This window comes from Syngnathus acus, chromosome 3 (genome assembly GCF_901709675.1).
Source record: "Syngnathus acus chromosome 3, fSynAcu1.2, whole genome shotgun sequence".
NCBI classification, from domain to species: Eukaryota; Metazoa; Chordata; class Actinopteri; order Syngnathiformes; family Syngnathidae; genus Syngnathus; species Syngnathus acus.
In genome coordinates, this window is record NC_051089.1 from 21,226,299 (window position 1) to 21,251,743 (window position 25,445).

Genomic DNA, 25,445 nt, shown 5'->3' on the forward strand with positions numbered 1-25,445 from the left:
CTGGTTGCAACTGACCCAGATTCTTCGAATTTCTGTACCAACCTCGAAACTGTTGTTGCGGTCGGGGCATTGTCACGTCCAAAGATCGCGCGAAGTTTACGGACAGTCTCTGCGTAGCACTCCCCGTTTTTGTAATGAGTTTTCACAATAAGAATGCGTTGCTCGATACTGAACCGCTCCATGGCTACAAAATGGAAAAACGACAAATGGTCTTCTAATCGGAGTGATAATAGATAACGAAAATGATAGGAACAGTGCTGACAATCTTCAAACAAAAAAATCCCACGCAATTAAAAAACTGCGTACTTTATGAAACACCCTATACTACAAATCCCATAATGCTCTGCTGTTGCTTTGACGCCCATACGTCCGTTCATGACACCGCCTCATGCCCATATAAGTAGAATCCGTGTTCATTTTTTCCCAGAATGCACCTGAAATTTTCAAGATGGCGCTGCCTAGATTCGATACTATTGGCTATTCAGAATACACAGATGTGCCGTATCACACAGAGGTGAGATGGCTAAGCCGCGGAAAAGTGCTGAACAGATTTTTCGAAATGCGTGAAGAAATATGCCAGTTTCTGGAAAGCAAAGGGAAGGACACAGCAGAGCTCCGGGAGCAAAAGTTTCTGTGTGAGCTTCTGTGTGACATCTCAAGCCACCTCGATGTGCTGAACCTGCAGCTGCAGGGGCGGGGACGCATCATCACATATATGTATGCGTCAGTAAGAGCTTTTAAAATGAAGATGTGCCTGTGGGAGAATCAGATGCGACAAGCAAACTTTGGCCATTTCCCCTGCTGCCAAACCATAAAAACGCAGATCTCTATCGCCGTGTGCGCACAGTTTGCTGAAAAACTCAGTGCGCTCAGCGCTGAGTTTAGCCGGCGGTTTGGCGACTTTGATGTCCAGAAACTTAGATTTGAACTGCTTAGTAATCCCTTCGCAGTTGATGTGGAAAAAGCACCAACCAACCTCCAAATGGAGCTGATTGAACTCCAGTGTGATGAAACGCTGAAGTCAAAGTTTGATGCTGTTGGGGCCGCACAGTTTCCACAGTTCATCCCTGACACGATGCCTCAGCTTCGCACTGAAGTTGCTCAATTGCTCTCCATGTTTGGTAGCACTTACCTACGTGCTTTTTTTCCTCAATGAAGATGACGAAAACTTCTCACAGGAGACGTCTGACTGACGAACACCTTTGTTCGATAATGACGGTTTCCTCAACTCAAACCCTAAGCCCCGATTGATGCATTGATGAACTGGCATCCAAGAAAAGATGCCAGGTATCTGGCTTGGCCGCATCAGAGTAGATCAGTGTGTCGCAAAATGAGCAGTAAATACATTTTCTATGCACTTTTTCTTGCTACTCCAAGGCCTGAATGGTTGATTTATTTTATTTTCAAATTTATTAGCCTGTATAAGAAGCTAATTTTGACATTTACCTCAGAAGGCTGCAAACAGAAAGGAGGCATTCAATTTTTATTTAAATTTTATTTAATATGCCATTGATATGTTTTATTATTATTATTATTATTACTATTATTACTATTATTGTTATTATTAGTATTATTCGTGTTATTATCAACTTGATTTTGCACGCCTGCACTTTTAAGTTATATAAGCCTTGCTTGTTCAATATTCATTGTAAAATCAAAACTTGTTTGACTTAGACTTAGACTTAGACAAACTTTATTGTCATTTTGTCAACACTAGGTGTGTACAAAACGAAAGTTCGTTGCATACGGCTTTCAACAATGTAGTGGTATTTCGGCTGGTTAAAAAGTGACATTCTATATAAAAATATGAAATAAGATAATTATAAAGTACAAAGTGCAGCAGTGATAAAGTATGTAAACAGTGCAGGAGACAAAAGCAGTATTTACAAGTGTGCAGAGGAATGCTACGTTTGAATGTTCAACAGTCTGACGACAGCAGGGAAAAAACTATTGCAGAACCTGGTGGACCTGCAGCGGATGCTGCGAAACCTCTTCCCAGAGGGCAGCAGGGAGAACAGTCCATGGTGGGGGTGTGATGGGTCACTGATAATATTACGGGCTCGGGACACGCAGCGCTGGTATGACAAGTCCTGAATGGAGGGAAGAGGAGCCCCGATGATCCTCTCTGCTGTCCTCACCACTCTCCTCAGGTTCTTCCAATCGGAGGCGCTGCAACCTCCACACCACACCGAGAGACAGCTTGTCAGAATGCTCTCTATGGTGCTTCGGTAGAACGTCCTCATGATGGGTGGGGGCAGGTGGGCTCTCCTCATCCTCCGCAGGAAGTACAAGCGCTTCTGTGCCCTCTTGACCAGTGTTGTGGTGTTCACAGTCCAGGTGAGGTCGTCTGTGATGTGGACTCCCAGGAATTTAGTGCTGCTGACCACCTCCACAGCTGAGCTGTTGATGATCAGTGGAGCGTGGTGAGGCTGGTTCTTCCTGAAGTCGACGATGATCTCCTTCGTCTTCTCCACATTCAGGATCAGGCTATTTTCTCTGCACCAGCCCACCAACTGCTCCACCTCCTCTCTGTAGTCCAGGTCGTTGTTGTCCCTGATGAGGCCCACCACCGTTGTGTCGTCTGCAAACTTCACGATGTGATTGGTGGTGAACCTGGGGGCGCAGTCGTGTGTCATCAGGGTGAACAGCAGGGGGCTCAGGACGCAGCCCTGAGGGGAGCCTGTGCTGAGGGTGATGACATCTGAGGTGTTCTGTCCGACCCGGACTGACTGAGGTCTGTTGGTGAGGAAGTCTAGCAGCCAGTTCCGAAGGGGGGTGCTGAAGCCCAGGTGTTCCAGTTTTTCCACCAGATGTTGTGGAATGATGGTGTTAAACGCTGAGCTGAAGTCCAGGAACAGCAACCGCACGTGGGTGTTCCTCTCCTCCAGGTGAGCCAGGCTCAGGTGAAGAACGGAGGAGATGGCATCCTCAGTAGAGCGGTTCTGCCGGTAGGCAAACTGGAACGGATCGAATGTTGGGGGGAGTCTGGAGACGATGTGATCTTTGAGCAGCCTTTCGAAGCACTTCATCATGATGGGAGTCAGTGCCACAGGTCTGTAGTCATTCCATGAGGTGATTTGAGGTTTCTTCGGCACCGGAATGATGGAGGCAGCCTTGAAGCATACTGGCACTTTGGCTTGGTCCAGCGAGATGTTAAAAATGTCTGTGATGACACCAGCCAGCTGGCCTGCACATTCCTTGAACACCCGCCCAGGTATGTTGTCGGGGCCTGGGGCCTTACGTGGGTTGACTCTTCTCAGAGTCTTCCACACGTCGGCTGAGTCAAGGCAGAGGGCCTCCTCTTCCTGGTGGGGAACAGTTTTAACTGCAGGAGTGCTGTTTAGTGCCTCAAAACGCCCAAAGAAGTTATTTAGACCATTTAGGAAGTCAGCATCAACCTCACCCACCGGGGGGGGAGGGTAAGTTGTAGTCCGTGATCGCCCGTATGCCTTGCCACATACTCCTGGTGTTATTGGCGTCGTGGAAAAAATCCTGAATTTTTCGACTGTGGCTTCGCTTCGCTAGCCTGATGGCACGGTTCAAGTTGGCTCTCGCTGTCCTCAGTGCCTCCTTGTCGCCAGACTTGAAGGCTGAGTTCCGTGCTCGTAGCGTATGACGTACATCCTCAGTCATCCAGGGTCGTTGGTTGGCTCGGGTGATGATGTTCTTAGTGGTGCTGACGTCCTCGGAGCATTTGTTGATGTAGGCTGACACAGTCATGGCGTACTCATCAATGTCGATCTGATTGTCATATGTTGCTGCTGATTTGAACATGTCCCAGTCAGAGCACTCAAAGCAGTCCTGGAGTGCCTCCATGGCCCCCTCAGACCACACCCTCACCTGCTTCACTGTGGGTTTTGCTCTGATCAGCAGGGGCCTGTATGCAGGGATTAGCATAACAGATAGGTGGTCTGAATTCCATATGATTCCATATTAAAAGGTTCATTTGTTCAACCTTGGCCCGCTTTGTTCAATTTAAAATTTTGGCCCACTGTGAATTTGAGTTTGACACCCCTGATATAGACATATGCAAAAGTTTGGGCACCCCTGATCATTTTCATGATTTTCCTTTATCGATAATTGGTTGTTTGGATCAGCAATTTCAGTTAAATATATCATATAGCAGACAAACACAGTGATATTTGAGAAGTAAAATGAAGTTTATAGAATTTACAGAAATTGTGTAATCATTACTTGAACAAAAGGCAGGTGCATACATTTGGGCACCCCAACAGAAAAATCCTCCTTTTGCAGAAATAACAGCCTCTTCCTATAGTTTCCAATGAGAGTCTGGATTCTGGTTGAAGGTATTTGAAGCGGCTATCTGGATTCTCGTGGACCAAATCAAGATGAGGGAACTGCAGCGGATTACCCTCCTCAAAGACACTGCCAGAACAACCGAGGGCACCTCCGGCAGCTCTTCGCTTTGACTTGGACATCTACTTTTTCATTGATTTTTATATTGCGTATTTTATGTGCCTTCTCTGCATCCATTGCAGCCTGGTGATCCTGAAGGGGGATCCTTCCATCTGTGGTCCCTTCACAAGGTTTCTCACTTTTCCCCTGGTAGGTTTTTTTTTAGTTTTTCCTTGCCCTTTTGGGAGCTTAAGATCAGGGGATGCTTTGAGAATAATTGTCAATTTGTTTGTCTATGTGAAGCCCTTTGAGACTGCTTGTGATTTAGGGCTATACAAATAAACTTGACTTGACTTGACTATTTTTGACCATTCATCCTGACAAAATATCTCTGGTTCAGTTAGGTTTGATGGTTTCCGAGCATGGACAGTACATGTTTATGTAATGATTGCACACTTTCTGTAAATCATATAAACTTCATTTCACTTCTCAAATATCACTGTTTTTGTCTGCTATATGATATATTTAACTGAAATTTCTGATACAAACAACCAATGATTTATAAAGGAAAATCTTGAAAATGATCAGGGGTGCCCAAACCTTTGCATATGACTGTATATATGTACTGTTTTTTTCTGATAATGGACAAAAGACAGCACCCCAGATCGATGAACCTAACTAAGAATTTAATCTTATGAGACCCAATTTTGGTAGACTGGCTTCTTTTTTGTGCCAGTGCAAGTTTAGTCTAGTGTGTTTGGGGTCGTGCCGCCCTCATCTGGGCGTGCCAGCGCACAAAGCAACCTCGCCCCCGACGCACTTGCTAATTTGGTGACAGAAAGTAGTCTGCAGCTGGCAGAAAAGCAGGAGCATCAACATTTGCATGCATGGACAATGATGTAGTTCGGCGTGTACGTGAATTTGGTAAACACGCAACGCCTCACTGGGCGTTTCTGCCTCGCCCACCAGCGCATCTGCTAATTTGATTAAAAAAATGTGTCTAACCCTAAACCGAAAAAAAGCAGTTCAGGTTCCAGGGACAGGTCGTCGAATGTGCTTTTGGTGTATGATCGAGGCGCACACAGACAAAATTGGCGCTTCCCGTTTGTGAGCGGTGAACGTGCGAAGTCATAGGCTATTTCATTCTTAAATAACACCGCCGCGGGACAAACCCGAATTGGACTCTCAACGAATCTTCATCATTATCTTAAAAAGTGTACAATATTCTAAAAGCACCCCGTCAGTGACGGGTCGTCACTATTGTCTGTGCGTGCGTGCGTGCGTGTGCGTGTGCGTGTGCGCGCGCGCGCGTGCGTGCGTGTGTCCATAGTGTGACTCCCTGAAAGTTAGTGGTGCATACGATTTCATCCTCTTTGTCTAACATTTGTTTTCTTGTCCAGGTTGAGCGGGAGATAGCCATTCTGAAACTCATAGAACATCCACATGTATTAAAGCTTCATGATGTCTACGAAAACAAGAAATACTTGTAAGTACAATTAACATCTTTTTGACAAAGTAAGCAAAGGTTTACAAGGATCCATTCTGTTGTAATACAATTCCTATTGCCGTGTTTGTGCTGCAGCTGTACATGATGTGTTTGCGAGTGTAGGGAGGGGGTTTTCAGATATCTGCTTGTTTGGTTTGAGTTGGTACACGTTCAAATGTATTTGCAAACACGTGTAAATGTATTTGCAAATTTGTAGGGGATGATACTGAGCCATTTTTAAAGGCACAATAATTGGAGTGAGAGAGGGGCCAGGGAGAGAGAAATAGAATCAGAGCAGCAAGTATGAGAGAGTGAGATTTGGTATGGTATGGTATTCCGTTTTTAAGAGGCAAGCTCCATGTCTTCACATTTTAACATTAGGGATGAAAATAATGGTTTCCATTCATTTCCTTCTCACAAGACGTTTAGTTAAAAACACGTTAAGGAGAAGAGCCAGGGGCTATGAACGGATATTTTGTATTACAATTAATACATATTCTAGACATAAACTACATTAGCCAACACTGGAGTATGCTAACAGCTGACATCAGCCATGACAAAGAGATCAATGTAAAAAATATTAATATCAGCAATGTTATTGCCTATTGTTATATTTGCAGTATTTTCCACCACAGAGTACTAGGTTTTGAGATCTACACAATATGTTTCAAAATTATATACATTCACTCAAACTTTGCTAAGGGACTGTTTTTTTTTTTAAATTGTAAATATAATTCATTACATAAAAGAAAAACAGATATGTTTAAATGAAACTTCAAAATTTGAATAAAACAAAGCAGTGATGACCTTGTACTTTCTGACCATTTTAACTGGAAATATGTACCTTTCCACATTTAAATAACCCAATCAGCAATACTCCCATTATGATTTTTACACTCACCATTTCTATCAGGACCAAGTAAAGTCAAATTTATTTATACAGCCCTTAATGACAAAAACGTCTAAAAGAGCTTCACATCGCCACAGATGACAATTATTGTTGATTTCCCCTAATCTTAACCCCCTGGAAGGCAAGGGGAAAATGAAAAACCTTGAGAAGGGACCGCTGATGGGAGGGTCCGCCATCCAGGACGACCAGGCTACAATGGATGCAGAGTGGGCAAAATTTAACACACAATATGAAAGAATATAGAATAAGATAATGTAGATGTCCATAATCAAATGAAGAGCTGCAGGAAGACACCCTCAGTTATCATGACAACACTTGCGAGAAAATGGTCCTCCCCAGTTCTTGTCCCGGTAAATTGATGTAGAATCCAGACAACAATTTTTAGTTTGGCGTCACCTAGCCCCCTCCCCAAAGAGGAGGGGGCAGGAGAGAGAGCATAAACGGCAGTCAAATCTGCGAGCGTAGTTTAATCAAAGGCAAGAGCATAGAAATGCGTATTTAATCGTGTCTTGATGCTTCTCCTGAGCAGCTCTAATATCTGTGGGTAGGGTATTCGAAAGCTTTGGAGCCCAAATAGAAAATGCTCTCGACCCTGCGGACTTCTCTTTGGCCCTTGGGGTCACTTAATGACCAGCATTTTGTGAACGAAGGTAAAAGACGAAATGTGTGGTACAACTAGGTCGACGCGATAGGAAGGCGCTAAGCCATGTAATATTTTATAGGTTAGTAACAGAAGCTTGGAGTCACACCTCAAATGGCACGGGAGCCAATGCAGGTTGGCTCGTATTGATATAACTTTTAGGGTATCGCTAAGCCCACTCTATTTGCAGCAGTTAAGTCTAGTCATAGATTTTAATTGTGTGATCCAATTTTCTGTCACTAATTACAGATTTTATTGATTGTTTTGACGCAGCCGTCAACTCAAAACCCACATTTTCAAAACAGTTAACGCAGAGGCCTCCACAGTGCCACAGTGGTCGGAATGCCACATTTTGTTTGCAAAAGGCTCTAATTGTGCCGAAACTATTAAAATATGGAACAAAAGCAAAAACAATAAAAAAATAAGAAATGCAAAAAAAAGCAGCCCAACAAAGTTGATTTAGCATGCTATAGCTACTTTAATGGAAAAACTACTAACATTGATCGTGTTCAAGAAAAAGTCAACTATTTTGTTAGTTTCTCGAGCAACAAAACAATTTTGTCATAGTAATGATTAAATTAATTCATACTGATTTCAGTAAATTGCAAACAACAGATTAGAAATCAGGGCCAATTACATACATGTAAGTTGATGTTTAACAGGTAAAAAAGATCAGATTCTTCAATGTTCTTCATTTTTAAAAGTCACAAATACAGCTGTGTACTATAATGATGCATACTGTGTTGCGACCCACTGTACAATACAACCCTCTATTATTTTGATGTGTGGGGCACTGAGTTAACTCTGTTGCTACATCAAGTAGAGCCTGATATGGTAATAAAACAACAATTCAGTCCCTTTTTTATTATGCCATCCTTTTCCCCCCCTCCTTTTTTATTTATGCGTTTTTGAGTTTTGTTTTATGCTGTATGTACACTTGACTATAAGTGAACCCAATTGTGGGTGTTCATTTGCAACAAGGTTCACTTAAATTGCAGTTGATGTGTAACAGTTTCATTTGTTTGACACACTCGTTATTGTATTCACACCTGAACAAATAAACAATTAGGGCACAGCAAGCCTGTCAGTTAAACAATGTTTAAAGTGTATAATCTCCCCTCTTTTCAGGTACCTGGTGCTAGAGCATGTGTCTGGTGGAGAGCTTTTTGACTACCTCGTCAAGAAAGGCCGGTTGACGCCTAAAGAAGCAAGAAAATTCTTCCGACAGATCATATCAGCCCTCGACTTCTGCCACAGCCATTCTATATGGTGTGTTGCATTAAACATCTAACCCATAATCTTCACTAACTATTTTGAGACATATCTGAGAGGTGTAGTCACTACTTACACCATAAGAGTCCCATTCTAGATGAAGATAGTGGGTAAAAAAGCTCTGAATCCAGACAAACTCATGGAGAAGGGAGCCGATGTCGTAATGCTCCTGCCCCAATGCCCGAATCCGCTCATGGGGCAAAGGATCCCGCATCTACCATGACAAGAGAACTCGAATCCAAGTTGAGCAAGGTTGGCTGAGGCCACTTTGCCTTATCTTTATGGGGGCAATATCAAAACCAAAGGGTATACCCATGGGGCCATTCATTTTAATTATTTATTTTGTGACTTTTGATAAATAATGCATTGGTGATGATTCCAGCTACTGGATTAAAGGTAAGAAACTATATTAAAATGTTACCAACATAATGATCTGGAAAATTAATCTTCATAGAATTAAAGCTGCCAGCTACTACTTACATGACGTTACCAAAAACCTACAGTCTGGGCTTGTCCTAGTTCACATGGTCATATGGAGACAAAGTTAGGGAGAAGCTCCAGGTATGGTACACTAATGACCCAGGGCATGCATTTATGCAACCCCTAACCTTAGATATCAAATGGTGCTGAGATATCCAAATAAGGACATGGTAGCTAGATAATGTGTGCCGAGAAAAAAGCAATTTTGTTTTTGTCTCAGCATATACAGGACTGTCTCAGAAAATTAGAATATTGTGATAAAGTCCTTTATTTTTTGTAATACAATTAAAAAAACAAAAATGTCATACATTCTGGATTCATTACAATTCAACTGAAATATTGTAAGCCTTTTATTATTTTAATATTGCTGATTATGGCATACAGCTTAAGAAAACTCAAATATCCTATCTCAAAATATTAGAATATCATGAAAAAGTATACTAGTAGGGTATTCAACTAATCACTTGAATCGTCTAATTAACTCGAAACACCTGCAAGGCTTTCCTGAGCCTTGAAAAACACTCAGAGGACCATCATTGACACCCTCCATCAGGAGGGTAAGACACAAAAAGAAATTTCTCAAAGAGCAAGCTGTTCACAGAGTGCAGTTTCAAAGCACATCCACAAAAAGTCTGTTGGAAGGGGAAAATGTGGCAGGAAACGCTGCACAACCAAGAGAGATGACCGCAGCCTTAACAGCATTATGAAGAAGAGTCGCTTCCAGAATTTGGGGGAGCTTCAAAGACAGTGGACTGAAGCTGGAGTCCAGGTATCAAAAGCCACTGTTCACAGACGTGTCCGGGAAATGGGCTACAATAGCCGTATTCCCATGGTCAAGCCACTTCTGAAGCGTCTGACTCGGGCTATGGAAAAGAAGCACAAGACAGTTGCAGAGTGGTCCAAAGTCCTCTTTTCGGACGAAAGCAAGTTTTGTATTTCATTTGGAAGTCAAGGCGCCAGAGTCTGGAGAAAGGCTGGAGAGGAGCAAAATCCAAGTTACTTGAAATCTAGTGTGAAGTTCCCACAGTCAGCGATGGTTTGGGGAGCCATGTCAGCTGCTGGTGTTGGTCCACTGTGTTTCATCAAGTCCAGAGTAAATGCAGATTTTAGAGCACTACATGCTTCCGTCTGCTGAAAAGCTCTATGGAGATGACGATTTCATTTTTCAGCATGATCTGGCACCTGCCCACAGTGGCAAAACCACCAGTAAATGATGTACTGACCATGGCATTACTGTCCTCGATTGGCCTGCCAATTCCCCTGACCTGAATCCCATAGAGAATTTGTGGCGTATTGCGAAGAAGAAGCTGAAAGACACCAGATCCAACAATGCAAATGAGCTAAAGGCCACTATTGAAGCATCCTGGGCATCCATAACACCTCAGCAATGCCACAGGCTGATTGCCTCCATGCCACGCTGCACTGATGCAGTAATCCGTGCAAAAGGATTCCCAACCAAGTACTGAGTGCATGAATGGAGATGTTCAAATGTTTGATTTTGTTTTGCTGTTATAAATCTTTTTTTTTACTTGGTCTGAGGAAATATTCTAATTTTTTGAGATAGGATTTTTGAGTTTTCATAAGCTGTAAGCCATAATCAGCAATATTAAAATAATAAAAGGCTAGCAATATTTCAGTTGATTTGTAATGAATCCAGAATTTATGACATTTTTGTTTTTTTAATTACATCACAGAAAATAAAGAACTTTATCACAATATTCTAATTTTCTGAGACAGTCCTGGCAGATGGAGAGCCATTCATTGGGAGCTGGTCTCTTATGGAGGAAAGACTCCAGCTGTAATCAATCGTATTGATGCAAATGCAAATCATACTCTATGACATAGGTGTCAAACTCAAGGCCCGAGGGTCCGAAACAGCCCGCCACATCATTTTATGTGGCCCGCTAAAAGTACGACTTCATGTGTCAATGCCGAAATTACAAATTGTCTTCACTTAAAAAAATGCTCGAAATTATTAGTATATTCATCTTTTTAAAATATTTGAAGTTTTTACTTGTCTCTGATTTCAAAACTATTTCTTCATCAGTTTGTTGTGTAGCCTATACTGTATATAGTAATATAAGGCATTGACAGTCATAATGGCCTTCAAAAAGAAACTATGACTACGATGTGGCCCGCAACAAAAATGTGTTTGACACCCCTGCTCTATGAGGTTCTTTTTTCGATGTCAATGACAAGGGTGAAGAACTTGAGGAGTATTGTTCTAGCACTAACCTGAATCTGGTAGTCCAAGTCCTTACAGTACATTGCAATCTCCAGAAGCAATAAAACACCATAGACAGGGCTACATATTCACATTTTTCAGAACGGTACTCAGTCATATAAAGTTGTCATGTGAATTCAGCATACAATTTTGGGTCAGTGTCAAGAAATGTTACTCATATGTATATGCTCGTGTCACAAGCTAATCTTCAACTCATTCATTAATTGAACAAACTCATTTGTTTTAAAGTTTAATATACTGCACATATATATCCAGAGGCTATTTTAAACACGAAGCTTTATTGTTCTTAACTTCTATCAAATGGGTTGCAACTTGGCAACAATATGAAGATGAGTGTCTCATGGTACAGTTGAGAAGCACCGCTGAGCTGAGCTGCAACCAGTGCTAAAGCTCTGTCTGTATCAAAGTGAACAGGGTATGTCAAGACCAATATTTTATTGTGTTTGAGTTGTAACCCTTTTTTTCTGTCGTTTGTGCCCTCTCGCCTAGCCACCGAGACTTGAAGCCTGAGAATTTGTTATTAGATGAGAAGAACAACATTAGGATAGCAGACTTTGGCATGGCCTCTCTGCAGGTTGGGGAGAGTCTACTAGAAACCAGCTGTGGGTGAGTGGCTAAACTACATAAAGGCATACGTTTTTTTTTTGTTTTTTTTATAATCTTTTCACATCCAGTTTTTCCCCAGTGAGATGTACAGGTTATAGGTCCTCAGAATGGTGGAAAAAAGTTTTGAATGTTTTAACTTTATCTCTTTTTTGTATCACAAAAACCTGGCCTTCAAACTGTAGCTTGGTTTAGTTGTTGGTACCAAATATCTGTTCACTATAAAGGAATAGCATAAGCAAATTGTTCACATTTAAATGGCTTACCTTTAAATGAAGTCAAATGAGTGCCGATTATAGCATTTTGTGACAAGTAAACTTGCTTCCCACTGATTGCAGTTGACAAGGCAATTAATCACTATAATATTATTATTAGTAATCATCATCAATCAATCACAATAAAAATCAATACTGTTTATGCCATAGCGGTATGAACAGTGTAAATCACTCAACCACAAGCAAGAGAGCTGCACTGAATCCCACTTCTGATTAAGACACATACCGTATTTTTCGGACTATAAGTCACGTTTTCTTTCATACTTTGGGTGGGGGGGCGACTTATACTCAGGAGCAACTTATATGTGAAATTTTTCACAAATTTTTACTTGATCATTAACACTTTACTTACTAGTATAGTTGATCACCACATCTTATTTTCACTTAAAACCGCATGAGGGCGCACTATGGCTGTGGAATAATTGGAGCCTCACTGACGATGAGTTCCATTCACTGACTTCCGAAGTCTGTTGTTAGGCTTCAGTAGTTTCCGATTTTCTAGGGAGGCCATGAAGGCAGTGGGGGGGGGGAGCGATCCAGGGCGCTTGCGTGTGTTGGCTCACATGTTGAACTCTTGATTTGTGAAATAAAGAGCCGGTTATCAAACCCATGTCTTGCCTGGTACTTTGGTAACGCTACAATATAGTTATATACGTAGATCTGTGGAATAATTGGAGCCGCCAACCAACAACGAGGCTGACGTCAGCGCGCACGTAGGTCCGGAATCGACAGCTGTTTTTATTTGTTGTTGTTTTTTTGACACAGAGGATGAATATTCCGGTGGATTTAATGATTTGGAGTGACACAGATGGTTCGTTAAAATTGTTGTTTATATTACATTTATTTGATATATCTAGTCTGTCGTCAGCGGCCCACGTACTTCCGGTGTCAACAACGGTGTTTTTTTTTTGGTTTTTTTTAAGTGACATGGAAGTCGAAGATTCTGATGAATTTATTGATTTGGAGTGACACGGATGGTTCGATAAAATTGTTGTTTATATTACATTTATTTGATATATCTAGTCTGACGTCCGCGGCGCACATAATCTTTCCGGCGTCAACAGCTGTTTTTTTTTTTTTTTTTTCAAGTGACACGGAAGACGAAGATTCCGATGGATTTATTGATTTGGAGTGACACGGATGGTTCGATAACATTTTTGTTTGTAGTATTGTTATTTCATACATAGTTTATATATTGTTATATGGGCCTGTAGAAAATTATGAACTGCAACGCGCCGCTGACGTCGGACTTGTTTACATAAAGGAGGACCAACTCGATCGATGGCTTTAATGATTTGGAGTGACGCATCTGGTTTGATAAAGTTGTTATTTATGTTATACCGTAATTTTCGGACTATAAGTCGCACCGGAGTATAAGTCGCACCAGCCATAAAATGCCCAAAAAAGTGAAAAAAAACATATATAAGTCGCTCCGGAGTATAAGTCGCATTTTGGGGGGCAATTTATTCGACAAAATCCAACACCAAGAACAGTCATGAACGAGCAACAACAGGCTAAACGATAGGTATGCTAACGTGACATAAACACAAACTAAGAGCTGAGAACGGCCCTGACGTAAAATTCAGAGTTATTCAAAAAACTATTACATAAATAACACGTTAATAAAACCATCTGCGTCACTCCAATTCATTAAATCCATCAATCGTCCTTTGTCAACAATGCGTGCGCGCCGCTGACGGCTCTTGCACTTAAAAATATTCCACAGGCCCATATAACGATATATAAATTATATATCAAATAACTATTATATAAGCAATATTGTTATCAAACCATCTGTGCACTCTAAATCATTAAATCCATCGATCAAATTCCTCGTCCTTTGTCAACATCGCTGCGCGTGCGCCCTGACGTCAGCCTCGTCGTTATTCCACAGATCTACTATATAACTATATTGTAGCGTTAACAAAGTTCAAGGAAAGACGTGGGTTTGGTAAACGGCTCTTTATTTAACAAAACAAACTTACAGGCGTGTGGCGGCGTGGACTTCCAGCCACGGAAGAGGAAGAGAGCTCCATACAATAGGACCGGGCGTGCGTAAAAGCCATGACCGAGCCCCATCCACCGTCCTCGGACAGCCATCCGGCTGAGCGCCGGCCCTCGACTTCCATCCACGGAGGTGAAAGACAGCTCGGTAGAGGAGGACCGGGCGTGCGTAAAAGCATTGTCCGAGCCCCATCCACCGTCCCTGGACGAGTCGATCTTTGTCCTTTATGTAAACAACCGCCGCGCTGCTGACGCGACGTCGCGCTGCTGACACGCGACCGCGACGTCGCGTCGCGCTGCTGACGTCAGCAGCGCGACGTCACGCGTCACTCGACGGAGCTCTCTTTCACTTTCGTGGATTGAAGTCGGGCGCCGGCGCTCGGCCGGGTGGCTGTCCAGGGACCGTGGATGGGGCTCGGACAATGCTTTTACGCACGCCCGGTCCGACTCTACCGAACTGTCTTTCACCTCCGTGGATGGAAGTCGAGGGCCGGCGCTCAGCCGGATGGCTGTCCGAGGACGGTGGATGGGGCTCGGTCATGGCTTTTACGCACGCCCGGTCCTATGTATGGAGCTCTCTTCCACTTCCGTGGCTGGAAGTCCACGCCGCCACACGCCTGTAAGTTTGTTTTGTTAAATAAAGAGCCGTTTACCAAACCCACGTCTTTCCTTGAACTTTGTTAACGCTACAATATAGTTATATAGTAGATCTGTGGAATAACGACGAGGCAGCGCGACGCTGCGTCAGCAGCGCGGCGGTTGTTTACATAAAGGACAAAGATTGACTCGACGAGCTGCTGCTGACGCGACGTCGCGCTGCTGTCGTCACTTGAAATTCAAATTACAGTAATCCCTTGCTACATTGCGGTTCGTTTATCGCGGTTTCATTTATTTATTTATTTATTTTTTTTTTGGAAATATTTTGAAAAAAAAAAACACATATAAGTCGCTCATGAGTATAAGTCGCCCCCCCACCCAAACTATGAAAAAAAACGCGACTTATAGTCCGAAAATTACGGTAGTTATTTGAATAACTGTTATTGTTACATCAGGCCCGTTCTCAGCTTCTCGTTTGTGTTTATGTCACGTTAGCATACCGTATCGTTTAGCTCAGGGGTCGGGAACCTTTTTGACTAAGAGAGCCATGAAAGCAAAAAATTTGGAAATTTATTTCAGTGAGAGCCATATAATATATTTTAAAAGTGAATTCAACTAAATGTCAGTATAATAAGCCTCTGAATTTATTCTTTTAAATAATGTTTTAACACTCACCATTAATGCGACTTCTGGTGCTGCATGGATTTGCTGATGTCTTTGTAGTCGGGTTGGTACTTGGTGAGGTTAAGCTTCATGCAAGCGTTGAGGCTTTCATCCGTTAAACGTGATCGTAGGTTGGACTTGATGTTTTTAAGATGTGAGAATGACTGCTCACATGCATACGTAGATCCAAACATGGTCAATACAGCAATACTCACACGCTGCAGTGTGTGGTATGTGACAGGAAGCGCGTTCCAAGTTTTGAGAATCAGCTGGTCTTCGGGTTGGAGTTTTTTCATTTCTGTCCACATGTGCTTGCTCGCCAACTCCGCTTTCTGTCGTGTGATTCTTTCCAAATCTTCATTCAGTGACTTGAACTTATTCACCCACATGTCTGAGGCCTTCAGGTCAGCCACTTCTGCTTCAAAATCTCTGACGGAGACACCAGGGATGTCATTCAGGTCGGCTGTGTTCAGTGAACACTCGTTTGGATGGGTGATGAACTTAAAAAGACGAGTGTGCTCACGAAATTCTCCAAAGCGTGCTTTGAAGGACTGTAGGAGACTGGATGTGCAGCCAGCTAGCTGGTGGAGATCAAGGTTTTGAATGGGCTCACTTGCTGTGCATGCATCTTTAAATTGGCTCAGTTTTTCAAAATGTAGTAAACGACCTGTTTCAAGATCCGTGATGAAAAGCTCCAGCTTGTTTTCAAAAACAAATACAGCTTGTTGAAGGGATAACACTGTATTTCCAATGCCTTGCATTTTCACGTTGAGCTGGTTCAGATGTTCAGTCAGATCTACGAGATAGTAAAACTTGAGGAGCCACTCGGTGTCGGCTAGCTCAGGATGCCCGACGCCTTTCATTTCAAGGAAAGTCCGGATTTCGTTCAGGCAAGCCGCAAAACGGCTAAGCACCTTCCCTCTTGACAACCAACGCACATTGCTGTGCAAAAGCAGACCAGGATAGTTATTTACAACTTCATCCAGCAGTGTTTTAAACTGGCGATCATTTAAGGCTCGGGCAACAATAAAGTTGATCACACGAATGACCAGCGACATCACTTCGCCAAACTGCCTGTCACACATCTGAGCACAAAGTGCCTCCATGTGTATAATGCAATGGAAACTTAGGATGGGTCTATTTTCATGTTCACGGAGAAGCGCCACAAATCCTTTGTTTTTCCCCACCATACACGGAGCACCATCAGTACACACTGAGAGAAGTTTATCCATAGGTAGACATTTTTCTTGAGCAAACTCCATGAAAGACTTGAATAAATCCTCACCTCTTGTGGACCCTTTTAATGGCAGAACAGCAAGACTTTCTTCGCGCAGTGTGTCACCAACAGCATATCTTGCAATCACGCTGAACTGCGACAAATGGCTCACGTCTGTTGACTCATCCAAAGCCAGAGAAAAGAACGGCGCTGCATTTATGTCCTTCACTTGCGTTTCCTCCACTTTGTTTGCCATCACGATGGTACGATCATGAACAGTTCTTGCCGACAGAGGCATGTCTTGTATCCGTTTGATTATCTTGTCTTTGTTCGGAAGATCATCAAAAAGTTCATTGGCTACATCCAGCATGAACGTTTTAGCATACTCGCCATCTGTGAATGGTTTTCCGTTCCTCACTATTGCTAAAGAACCAGCAAAGCTAGCCGAATTATAGTCACCTTGCCGGGTCCATACGCGGAGTTGCTGCTGGCTAGCTTGCACCCTGCTCAGAAGCTCTTGGCACGCTTTCTTTCTGCTGTCTCCCGCAGGGTATTTTGATGCAAAGGTAGCGTGGCGCGTGTCGAAGTGCCGCTTTACATTCGACCGTTTCAACGATGTAATTTTGTCATTGCAAATTAGACACACCGCAGAACCCGGTCTCTCCACAAAGGCGAATTCTTCGGTCCATTCGTCCTGAAATGTACGATACTCGTCGTCTTTTTTTTCTTTTCGCCATCTTCTTCGTCGAAGGGTTAGCTTTGAGCTAATGACCGAGCAGACGCAGTCTCAGACTGATTCAAAAGGGGGCGGGGCGTTTACCTGTTTTACCCAGCAACGGCAAACGTAGGCCAGTATCATCCAATTAAAATAATGGACAATTGCTCCTGCAGCCCTGAACAGGACATGCACAGTGAAAAATCGATGGATGGATTAAAACAAGTGAGAATATTTTGTTTTATCTGCGAGCCATATGCAATCATCAAAAGAGCCACATCTGGCTCGCGAGCCATAGGTTCCCGACCCCTGGTTTAGCTTGTTGTTGCTCGTTCATGTCTGTTCTTGGTGTTGGATTTTGTCGAATAAATTTCCCCCAAAATGCGACTTATACACCGGAGCAACTTATATATGTTTTTTTTTCACTTTATTGTGCATTTTATGGCTGATGCGACGTATATTCCGGAGCGACTTTTAGTCCGTAAAATACGGTAATTGTAAATAACATGTTAATGTAACTTTTACTATCTAAGAAAAAAAAAATACTCAAACGGAATACCTAAGACTTGGTGATAATTCAGTAACAATATACTATATCATGATAGACACAGTATAATATCGCTTAAAAAAATCAGGACGCATACCCCACCCCGGTGTAGGTACCAGATCTACTTCAGATTGACTGTTGATGACATCACGCGATGGCAACTCCAACTGAACAAACTACACTAAACCCCAACAAATTACAGTAATGATATATTTGAGTTTTCTGAATATGCATCATTCACATTGTAATACAGAGAATAACGGTCGTATAATATTGACTGAAATATTGATTTGCTATAATGTAATACTGTGCCTCAATAGATGAAAATAATGTTTTTCTTTGCTTTGTTTTTCTTTGCTCATTGAATTCACTTTGAGGTTTGAACATAATTGCACATTTGTAATACAGAGATTAACAACAAACTGGACCGTAATATTGAGATGTTCATTTTTAATATAAAATATCTACCCTGGAAAGATCTCTATTAGAAGCAGTAAAGAAACGATAATTTGAGCTCAAAAATGTATTTTGAGATCACAAGAACCATTTTTGCAAACCTTGTCCGCCTAACCAGACGTGCCGAACCACAGAAAAAGAAAGAGTCGTCACGTGCGCTCGTGCACCAGAGTGTGTGCAGCATACGTACTGAATGCTGAATGAACGCGTAACTTGTTCAAATTAATGACTGGTCACGTTAGTGTAATTCTTGCAACATCATGCGTAGTAACACGGTAAAACACCTTCAGATTGGAAATGTGTTGTTCAAGTAAAGGATTTGTTAGCTCTGCTGTTACCACCTCCAATCCTCTCAGCGTTGCACTTAACGGGCAAGTAAAAAATGTCTTATGACATATTCATCTAAAAAGATTAGGTCACATCTACAGTACAATTATACAGTAGTACATAAAAAAATCAGATTGGCTAAAACATTAATTTATTAGAAACATAGTTCATGCAGCTATCATACCTGGCATCTCCATGATTTTATAATCGGGGATTTCATAACATATTAAACATAAACAGAAGCCCAGACAACAAACCAACAAAAATACACTTGACATTATAGTATATATTCTTTTATTATGAACACTGAACAGTGTGAAATAGATTGAAACATAATCAAAAGCTTTGGAAAAAAAATCTAATTTTGACCTTATTTGAATCTAATCTTTCACTGAAGGTCCAAATTGAAATACAGTGGAGCCTCGGTTTTCAAACACAATCCGTTCTAGAAGGCTGTTCGAGAAGTGAATCGTTCGAATTCCGAATCATATTTTCCCATTACAAATAATGGAGAAAAAAAAGTAATCCGTTCCAAGCCAGAAAAACCCCCCACCTTTTTTAAGCATTTTTTCATTTGCGCATTTTTGTCCAATCGCGCAACTGCAGCGCACCGCCGAACGCGCAACCTTAGCCCGTCGCCGACCGCGCAACTGCACTGCGCTGGTCGCATTATTGTGACAGAGCCGTCGCTGAAATTTAGAAAATATTTTTAAAGTCCTGATGTACTTTCCAAAATTTAAGTGGACATCAGTGCGCAGGGAGCTTAATTTTGTCCGATCGCGCAACTGCAGCGCACCGCCGAACGCGCAACCCTTGCGCACCGCCGACCGCGCAACTGCACCGCGCTGGTCGCATTATTGTGACAGAGCGGTCGCTAAAATTTTGATTTTTCTTTTTAAAGTCCTAATGTACTTTCCAAAATTTAAGGGGACCTCAGTGCGCAGGGAGCTTAATTTAGTCCGATCGCGCAACCGCAGCACGACGGGCGCTCAGTGTCGCTGTCAGGCTTCGGGGTGGAGTAATGGAGCGAGGCGACCAAGTGCAGCTTGGACCAGGGTTTATTGTGGAAACCAAAAGGACAGACTCGGCAAACTGACGTGACTTGACAACAAACTAACAGGACTGACCGACCAAAACGTGAAACAAAAGACAGGAACCAAACAATCCGCGTGACAGTGAGACATGCATTGTCCACATCTCATGCAATGCTCCGACGGCGAGTGACGCACAAACAGAACTTAAATACAACACAGGTAACGAGAGGCAGGTGAGTGTGATTACACTGATCATGGGTACACAGGAAGGGAGGGGCGAGCACACAGACACTGACAAACTATGGACATGATCAGGGACACATAGCAAAAAGGGGGGACGAGACATGACAGAACCCGAACAGAAACCATGGCAACCTAGACATCTAACAAAACTGGGGACGAGACATGACAGAACCCCCCCACAAGGGACGGCCCCCCAACATCCCAAAAAACCAACCCCCCACGGCGGCACGCGGGGGGAAAGCGCACCAGTCCAAATGGCCCTACTGGTTTTCGAAGAGGTTTGAACGGCGCACGGCGGCGACTGGGGGAACAACCGCACTCGGCGGCAACTTGGGGGACAGAACTGCACGGAGCGGCGGTCAGGGACCCAGGGCCGCAATCGCGGCACACACTGGGGGCCTGACGCGCAGTCGGCAGCAACTTTGGGGGACATGAACCGCACACGGGCGGCGACACGGGGGACATGAACCGCACTCGGGCGGCGACACAGGGGACATGAACCGCACTCGGGCGGCGACACGGGGGACATGAACCGCACTCGGGCGGCGACACGGGGGACATGAACCGCACTCTGGCGGCGACACGGGGGACATGAACCGCACTCTGGCGGCGACACGGGGGACATGAACCGCACTCTGGCGGCGACACGGGGGACATGAACCGCACTCTGGCGGCGACACGGGGGACATGAACCGCACTCTGGCGGCGACACGGGGGACTTGAACCGCACTCTGGCGGCGACATGAACCACACTCGGGCGGCGACACGGGGAACGGAACCGTGCTCGGCGGAAACTTGAAAAGTCAGAGCCGCAATTGGCGGCAGTTTGAAGTCCGGACCGCAATCAGCGGCAATTGGAAGGCGGAGCTGTGCGCAGCGGCAAGAGTCAGCACGCGCTGCAGCAGTGGGGGTGGGGCCATGGACGATCGCGGGTCCGGTGCAGCTGGCTTGAATCTGGCGACGCCCGCGGGTCCTGCAACGCTGAGGTGGAGCCCGATGGCGACCGCAAGTCTGATGACGCTGGGAGGCACTCCGATGGCGGCCGCGTGTCCGGCGTCGCGGCAGCGGAGTCCGATGGCGACAGCGGAGCCGATCGCGCTGGAACCTGCTCGGACGATGGGCGTGGATCGGGCGTCGCAATGGGAGCTGATGGTAGAGGGAGGTCCAAGCGCTGGTCGCTGTAGTGGTCGGAGCATTCTGTCAGGCTTCGGGGTGGAGTAATGGAGCGAGGCGACCAAGTGCAGCTTGGACCAGGGTTTATTGTGGAAACCAAAAGGACAGACTCGGCAAACTGACGTGACTTAACAACAAACTAACAGGACTGACCGACCAAAACGTGAAACAAAAGACAGGAACCAAACAATCCGCGTGACAGTGAGACATGCATTGTCCACATCTCATGCAATGCTCCGACGGCGAGTGACACACAAACAGAACTTAAATACAACACAGGTAACGAGAGGCAGGTGAGTGTGATTACACTGATCATGGGTACACAGGAAGGGAGGGGCGAGCACACAGACACACTGACAAACTATGGACATGATCAGGGACACATAGCAAAAAGGGGGGAAGAGACATGACAGAACCCGAACAGAAACCATGGCAACCTAGACATCTAACAAAACTGGGGACGAGACATGACAGTCGCATTGCTTTAGGAGAGTCTTTGTGTTTTAGGATGGCTTTACTGCTCCCACTTGCTTCCTTTGGAGGCATGATTAGAGTTGATGCAATCCTCAGAGTAACGACAACGTAATAACGAACGGAGTGAGTAGGCATGCGGGTCCTCTCGGCTCATCTCGCGAGGTTCGACAACCGAATTTCGTCCGACATCCGAAGCAAAAAAATCTCGAATTTTTTTTGTTCGAATACCGATTTGTCCGAGAACCGGGACATTCGAAAACCGCGGCTCCACTGTACAGGCCAACTTTCCATTTTGGTTTCATATTTTTTATGCGACTCCGGAGGAATCTTACCACATGTGACTAGTTCATATGGAATAACATGACATAGGTGAGTTGCTGGCAAATCCACTTATGAGGCCAAAACATTCCATTTTGTGCCCCTGGGTAACTACTTTGCTGATTTGGCAGTTTGTTTTGGCTCATTATCTTTCTGCAAAGTAAAGTCGCTACCAATTCATTATGGGTGTATTTTCATTAACTTCGTTAACAAAACATTTTTGTAGACTTACTTAATTTTCCTGCTGCCATCATGTGTTGCATGAATGAAGATGAATAAAAGTCTGCCAGAATAAGCCATGTAAGGCAAACACATGACATTGTGGGTTTCAGAGATGAGCTTGTATAATTGTTATCATGAGCACATACTTCCTTTCATGAAACGTGAGCTTTTCCATCACTTTTGTAAGGGTTCATTTTGGTCTGAACTCTAGAAAATCCAATCCATATAACTTTCCCACAGATTTTTTCGGCTAGACTTTTTGTCCAATCTTATGGTTTGTCTTAGTGCTTTTGTTGGTGATCAATAAGGGTTATTAAACGCTACTCAGTGTCGCTCCAAGCAGGAAGACTGGGAACATGTGATAGCAGTTGCCTGAATTATTCAATTGAACTACTTCACGTTCATTTTCATTAGCATAAATAAGTGATGGAATGTGTAGTCAAACAAAGAAGTGTTTGTTTTGCACATAAATTTGATAAGATACTTTAAGGGAGTCACGCTAGCTGCTTAATCATTATACAATGAATCAACACAGACCGATAAGTCATTGAGCAAATGTCACAATAATGACTCCATTAAGCCATGTTTGGAAAAATTATTCAGAAAAATTAATGACTGGGATTCTCTCTCTCTCTCTCTCTCTCTCTCTCTCTCTCTCTCTCTCTCTCTCTCTCTCTCTCTCTCTCTCTATTTATCTATCTCTATCTCACAATAACTTAAAATTGTGTTTTCTATCTTCAGTATTAAAATTTGGGAGCCCCTGTCTGTATTTTAAGCCTGGTGTTATTGTCGTCTGTCCTCATATTTTTACTTTGATGCAAATCAAGATGTAAATATTTTTGATACTACTCCAACAGTCAACCATAATTACGTCTTCATTTTTTAATCATTAATTAAGTTACTGTTTTAACAGTACGTATTTAGGTTCATGAAAAACATTTATTCTTTAACTCTTTTACTCTATTGTGTTTTCGAAGTGTTTAGGTTCATGAAAAACCAGCAAATGTTGACAAAGTGACATTTTTCTTTCATGTGTGTTTGTGTTTTCGGAAGAGATATTTTACCATTTTTTCATGCTTTTGTAGAACAGCTGAGCTCTGAACAATGTAACATATTTGGCCTTCATACAGTGTTACAGGCTCACTTTTTTAACCCAATACAGTAATTGTGCCGGCAAAAAAAATATCGTGGCCACCCAGCCTTCCATCCTTTTTCTCATCTACTTACAGCATAAAGAAAAAAGATGTCTAGCCATGCAGCTCAAACCAGCAAACTAATAGTTTACATTCATTAAGCAATATTGCATTTAGTTTTATTCATATAACAAAGTTCAGGTTCCCAATGTTATGCAATACCAGCGTGGGAAAATGGCAAAATATTCAATACGTTTTTCTGTGGTGACCTAAAAGGTTGGCTCTTCAATCATTCCTTCTTCAGTGTGTTGGCTGCTGGCTGTATTCTCTTTGAGTGGGTATGGTGTGTGATTTAGTGAATCACTTTAAGTTGTCCGCAGCATCAACCCCTGTGTGTCTCTTTTACAGATCGCCGCACTACGCCTGCCCAGAGGTTATCAGGGTAAGTGCTCTCTCTTTTGGCCCCTCTCTGTTTGCTGTCTTTTATGAAAAGTGGTGGCAAACTCCTGCAGCAGCTGTTACGTCATTGTTGTATCCTCTCAGCTTTCACTTTAGTGTATTCATTTTTTTCTGGCCTCAGTCTATTTTGCCTGACTGGGAAAAATACACTTTATGTCACTGCTGCTTTTATATTATTTATGACAGGGGTCACCAACCTTTCTTAAACCGAGAGCTACTTCCTGGGTATTGATTAAGGCAAAGGGCTACCAGTTTGACACACACTTCTGAAATAGCCAATTTGCTCAATTTGGCTTTCACTGTGTGTTATTATTGTCATTTCCAGTTCACATGTAAGTGTGATTTTAGAATAGCAAAAATACAGTCAAACCTTGGTTTTTGACCACAATCCGTTCCAGAAGGCGGTTCGAGAAGTGAATCGGTCGAATTCCGAATCTATTTTTCCCATTACAAATAATATAATTTTTTTTTATCCGTTTCAAGACAAAAAAAACCCTGCGTTTTTTAAGCATTTTTTCATTTGCGCATATTTGTCCGATCGCGCAACTGCAGCGCACCGCCGAACGCGCAACCGTCGCTTAAATTTAGAAAATATTTTTAAATTCCTGATGTACTTTCCAAAATTTAAGTGGACCTAAGTGCGCAGGGAGTTTAATTTTGTCCGATCGCGCAACTGCAGCGCACCGCCGAACGTGCAACACTAGCGCGTCGCTGACCGCGCAACTGCACCACGCTAGTCGCATTATTGTGACAGAGCCGTCGCTGATGTACTTTCCAAAATTTAAGTGGACCACAGTGCGCAGGGAGCTTAATTTGGTCTGATCGCGCAACCGCAGCGCGCCGGGCGCTCACTGTCGCATTGCTTTAAGAGCGTCTTTGTGTTTTAGGATAAGATAAGATAAGATAATCCTTTATTATTCCCTCAATGGGGAAACTCCTGTGTTAGCAGCAGTACACTTAACATATACACACACACACACACACACACACACGCATGCGGGGAAGGGGGTAAAAGATTTAAAAAGTAAAAGATATATATAATTAAAAAATATGGACAGAATATACACAATACACAATATACAGTGGAGATAAAAAAATATTAGATAAAAAAATAGTGCAAAGGAAGAAAAACAGTGCAAAAAAAGCAGGTAAAAAGAGTGTGAGGTAGACAGATATTGCACATATGATTGCACATATGGCTATTGCACGTTATTATTGCATGTTATTATTGTCCGTTAGCTACAGTGGTCGGCCTGGTTGTACAGTCTGATGGCAGCAGGGAGGAAGGACCTGCGATGCCTCTCGGTGGTGCATCGTGGGTGACGAAGCCGGTCACTGATGGAGCTCTCTAGGGCTCTGACAGTCTCATGAAGGGGGTGGGAGACATTGTCCATGATGGAGGACAGCTTAGCCGCCATCCTCCTCTCCCCCACCACCTCCACCCGGTCCAGACTGCAGCCCAGGATAGAGCCGGCTTTCTTCACCACCTTGTCCAGCCTCTTCCTCTCCGCTGCAGTGATGCCGCTGCTCCAGCAGACCACCCCATAAAAAATGGCGGATGCCACCACAGAGTCGTAGAAGGTCCTCAGGAGGCCGT

The 25,445-nt window shown here is 43.4% G+C and overlaps 1 protein-coding gene across 1 annotated transcript in view; it reads left to right on the top strand.

The window, feature by feature from the left end:
* Positions 1-25,445, top strand: part of LOC119120178 (serine/threonine-protein kinase BRSK2-like) — a 156,456-nt gene that overhangs the window by 81,694 nt on the left and 49,317 nt on the right. Inside the window, exons 3-6 of the mRNA XM_037246821.1 lie at positions 5,757-5,842; positions 8,521-8,661; positions 11,879-11,995; positions 23,798-23,831. Coding sequence (XP_037102716.1) covers positions 5,757-5,842; positions 8,521-8,661; positions 11,879-11,995; positions 23,798-23,831 — 378 coding nt within the window. The remainder of the gene's footprint in view (positions 1-5,756; positions 5,843-8,520; positions 8,662-11,878; positions 11,996-23,797; positions 23,832-25,445) is intronic.